At 35.3% G+C, this 4,992-nt stretch overlaps 1 protein-coding gene across 1 annotated transcript; it reads left to right on the forward strand.

Moving 5' to 3' along the window:
• The first annotated feature begins 243 nt into the window (after window positions 1–243).
• Window positions 244–4,743, forward strand: LOC135779802 (uncharacterized). The gene is made up of 5 exons (XM_073815958.1): window positions 244–454; window positions 2,896–3,141; window positions 3,545–3,672; window positions 4,426–4,532; window positions 4,644–4,743. The coding sequence occupies exons 1-5, from the start codon at window positions 295–297 to the stop codon at window positions 4,741–4,743; spliced, it is 741 nt and encodes a 246-aa protein (XP_073672059.1). The 5' UTR covers window positions 244–294.
• The last annotated feature ends 249 nt before the right edge of the window (window positions 4,744–4,992 follow it).

A 4,992-nucleotide genomic window follows, 5' to 3' on the forward strand; every position in this document is an offset into this window, starting at 1 on the left:
AGTTTTTTGCAGAAAAGCAGGGGTGTTAAGATTGTTAGAAATGTAAGTGCCATGGTAAAGACTGAAAGTTCTATAATATTTCGTTTGATGTCTGTGTATCACATTTCTGTGAGCTGTGCACACTGTGCCCCCTTAAAAAAATTGGTGCATGACGCCCCTGCACATAGGCCTCACTTCCTTTTTAATTCAACCGTATGCTAAAACCAGCATCAGTATGCAGAACACAAAAGCTGCCCACCTAAAACTACACAAGGAGTACATTCAGCATTAGCACAGTTGAACAGAAAATAAAAGATGGGAGAGATTATTTATGATAATGTGATCAGCACTGAGTCTGAGGGAATGAACAGAGAAAGAATAGAGATGATGGTGGACATCTATGAATGTGCAGATTCTGTGAGAGATCACGACTTCAACACAGAAACAAACACACACCAAAAACTTCAGCGTACAGGTAAGAGACAATCACTTCTTTGTTAAAACACAAAAAATGTTAAATCATAACTCATCTTTTGTCTATCTGTGCTGTAATACATGGGGAGGTAACAATGCAATTAAATGGAGGTTTTGGATTTCTGAAATTATTGAAGAGAATATCCATTGGACCCTAAACTATGTTTATTGCATATATATCCTGAAAATGTTTCTGTTAATGCAAGTATACAGAAGCTTATAAATTTTAGCTTTCTAAAGCCAAACGCGTATTTGCACTTGAGTGGAAAAATATTCAAATGACTTATAATCTTGCTCTTGAAAAATTTACACAATGCAGCTAGATATAATGTAATATAATAAAAAGATATAATCCCCCTTTGTGCAATTTATTAATAGGTAGCCCATTTGAAATGTAAAGACTTTTTGTTTTGAAAAAAAAAATCTCTCAACAACTGGTATTTGCATATGTGAACATTTAATTATCTGTACTTGTATGTATTTATATACACAGTAGTGTTTTTTGTTTTTTATTTAATTTTATTTAATAATTGGTTATTTATTCTTTTTTTTTTTTCGGGCCGGGTGGGAAAAGGTATTCTTAACTGTTTAAATTGTATATTTTGAATGTTCTTTGGGGGTTTTATAACAAAATTAATAAATACAGAGTTTAAAAAACAATGCAATTAAAAAATATCTATTCACTTCATCAGTTGCAGTGTGTTTGGTGCTGCTGTCAGGGGCGAAAATCTCATCTAAATGTTGGGGGGGACAATAAACATAAAATTTTTCAAGAACAATTTTTGAAGGGGACACCAATAATACAGGCAAAATTGTACTTGCAAGGAAATGGGTACAGATAGAAAACGTTTCTCTTTCTCTATGAACGGACGCAAATTTAATTTTAATACATATGAATGCAGAGGTGAAAAGAGTAATACAATTTTCTACTTAAGTAATAGTAAAGTTACTTTAATAATATTTTACTTAAGTAAAAGTAAAGTTACTGGTCTAAAAATCTACTCAAGTAAAAAGTCATTTTAATTTTAAGAGTTACTTTTTTACAGCGGGGAGAGGTTTCTAGTATAGTTCACAAAGGAAGGATATATACATCTCAAACTATGTTTTTAATTGTAAACATCTCTACAATTAAAGTGCAATAACAAATGTTAATAAAATAAAAAGCTTTTTATAACTAAGAAACATTTATGGAATTATTTAATGATTTTTACAGGTGAGTTATGCACTTTTGAAGCAAAAATAATATGAGGTCAGCAGCTAGTAAATACAATCATTATATGAAGGTTGTAATTGATGTATTGCTGGTAACATACATTGTTATTAAACTATATACATAAATGAACATATAATGAGATGAGTGCCATGGCTATACACTATACATCCTTTACACGTTTATTAGCTCCCAGACCTGTGTACCTGATGTCTTTCAATCTATCTCTCTCGCGCTCTCTCTCTCTCTGCAATGTCTAATGATCTGCGCATTCTCGAGGACGTTCTCAAGTTGTTTGACTTGACGCGAAGCTGCTAGACCTCGGAAGATAATGCGCATGTATTAAAAATGCATCGTGCAAATTAGCGGTTAAACACGGTCGGCAATTCTCAAACTCCGTACTCAAGAGCATGAACCCTACCTGAATGAAACAATCGCTTTGCGTCAATGGCCAGGGGTTTCTTTCGTAAGAATTGAATTGAGGGTCTGCATTAGCCTGCGCCTGTCTCGTCCCTCTCCATGGTTCTTTTTGCGCGTTCCCCCGCCCATCAATCAATCATCCGACCGTGGCGCGTCTTTATCACCTTACTTTTTTATTTATTTTTACTCAGTAACGGATATGATTTAACATGTAGCGAAGTAACCAACAATACTTTAAACATACTTAAGTAAAAGTAAAGTACAGATTTTAAAAACTACTCAAAGTAAAAGTACACAAAAAACTCAGTTACAGCAAGGTGAGTAAATGTAATTTGTTACTTTCAGCTCTGCCTCACCTCTGCATGAATGCATAAAAATGTTTTCTTGATCGTTTATCTGCTTCTGTTCTCAGAAAACGAAATATGTTCATGTTTATATGTCAAAATAGTCCAGTTTTAAAACATATGAGGATAAACTGATAAGTGATGGGAAACGTTGTATTGTATATAGCTTATTAACGCGTCGGCTCCGTACACTTCTCTACCACCGGAATGTGTGGTGGTGAGGTAAAAGGGGCGTGGGCAGTGGACCAAACCACTGTGAGGCAAGGGAGGGGGAATCCAAATATTTAAAACGTTTTTTTGTTGTTGCTCCGTTTGCATTTGTATTGTTTCACTTCTTACACAACTAGTTTAAGTATTATAAATCATTAAATTATTTTCAATACACATATTCTAATGATAATTTAGGGGGGACAACCCTCAGATAGGGGGGGTCCTGTCCCCCCCGACCCCCCCGGGATTTCCGCCCATGGCTGCTGTGTGTTCTTCTACTGACTGCAGTCATAGTGCTGTGTGTCCTGATCAATACAAACAATCAACAGTTTAACATCAAGACCAAAACCATCACAGAAGAGAGAGACCAGCTACTAACCAAATATACCAACATCACAGAGGAGAGAGACCAGCTACTAAGTAAAAATCACCTCCTTACAAAAGAGAGAGATAAATTACAAAATGAGCAGCTGACAAAGAAAAATACACTGTGGACACGTTATGGTAATCTTTACAAAACATCTCAAATATTCAATATTAAAAGCATGTAGTACATACATTTTGTAAACACTTCTGTAAGTTGTGAAGTTAAAGGGATACTTCACCGATTTAGCATTCAGCTTTGTATCTGTAGAAACCCGGCAGTATTACTGAATGACCATGTTTCCCTCCATCATTTCCCCCTGAGAGGAGAGATATCTGCATTTTGGTTCTGCAAAAAAGACTTTTTTGCAGAACCAAAATGCAGATATCTCTCCTCTCAGGGGGAAATGAGGGAGGGAAACATGGTCATTCAGTAATACTGCCAGGTTTCTACAGATACAAAGCTGAATGCTAAATCGGTGAAGTATCCCTTTAAGTGTGGTCAGAAAAAATATTTAGTAGCTGAACTGGTTTGTGTTTACAGATGGATGGATTTATTATCAATCCAGTTTGTACTTCATTTCAACTGAGAAGAAGAACTGGACTGAGAGCAGAAGATACTGTAGAGAGAGAGAAGCAGATCTGATCATCATTAACAACAAAGAGGAACAAGTGAGTAAAGTTTTGCTTCAAAAGTAAGTTAAATCATATACGCTTCTTAAAAAGCAACTATGGTCCGATTCACGATTTTACATTTTCTTTGGGGTGTAAGTGTGTATTAGTACATGTTAACAATGTGCAAAAGGTACAAACCCCAAATTAAACAATGATGCGAGTTATTATCTCCAAAATAAATGTCTTTTCTTGGACTACAACAAACACACGGATTGTAGGCAACAGTTTACTTCCTGGGATTGGTTGTGTAGAGAAGAACAACATTATCATATTTTTTCCCACTTTGACTCACAGCCTGTAAGTTAACTCCTGTAAGCATTGCACTGAGACCAAATCTTTCAAACATGATAAGGAACGTAACATTTCCGGCTGACAACAGAGGAATTTAGGCCAATCACAATGTACAGATTAGCTGGCCACTCAGGGACACAGAGCTTTTCAAAAACAAAGTTTTGTACAAAATCAGTGTGTTTCAGGAAGAAGATGTGTTTTTTTACCATAAACCACGCAAACACATTGTATTACACCAAATACACAAAATAATATTGTTTTAGCAATGAAAGATGTCACTTTTAAATCTTTATGGATATGGTTATTGTTAGGCATTATTAATAATGAGTGTTATATAGAAATAACAGTGTCTGCTATATTCTCATTACAAGTAAACATACAGCATGTACTGTATGTGGGGGAGTGAAATGAACACTTGATGACATGAATTTGGTGTGTCTTAATCTTTAAATCTAAAAGGATTTTATTAAGAAGAAATGTGGTAAGGACAATCTCTGGATTGGTTTGTCTGACAGTGATGAGGAGGGCAGATGGAAATGGGTTGATGGCAGCACACTGAACACTAGGTGAGAAATCACTAAATTTAACTGATTATTATCCAATAAATGATTTTTACAGTCAGTATCATATGACACAGAAAACAACACTGAAGATCTAATGATAATCTGTTGTTTCAGATTCTGGAGGTCTGGAGAACCCAATGGACGTACAGGAGAGAACTGTGTTGTGTCTTATTATGTTGGCTTGAGAAAGCCAACATACTGTTGTTGCACTTAAACTTATTATTATTATTATTATTATTATTATTATTATTATTATTCTTTTTCTTCTGAGACTAAAATTTCTAACTCTAACTCGTCCTAGAGCTTTCAAGCTACAGCCATCAAACTTTGGACAGACTTTCGGTCTGATCTGACGAGGTGTGCTATATCTTTTCTAACTGATGGGACCTTCCGAATTCCTAAACGGGGCGCTGAAACACCCCAAAATTTCCATTGACTTAACATTGAGACAAACTTTGACGGG

Source organism: Paramisgurnus dabryanus, chromosome 10, assembly GCF_030506205.2.
Source record: "Paramisgurnus dabryanus chromosome 10, PD_genome_1.1, whole genome shotgun sequence".
Lineage (NCBI taxonomy): Eukaryota > Metazoa > Chordata > Actinopteri > Cypriniformes > Cobitidae > Paramisgurnus > Paramisgurnus dabryanus.

Coding starts and splice junctions, on each gene's coding strand:
- LOC135779802 (XM_073815958.1), top strand. CDS start 295: ATGGGAGAGATTATTTATGATAATGTGATCAGCACTGAGTCTGAGGGA. Junction 455..2,895: donor CCAAAAACTTCAGCGTACAG/GTAAGAGACAAT, acceptor ATTTCCGCCCAT/GGCTGCTGTGTGTTCTTCTA. Junction 3,673..4,425: donor TTAACAACAAAGAGGAACAA/GTGAGTAAAGTT, acceptor TAAATCTAAAAG/GATTTTATTAAGAAGAAATG.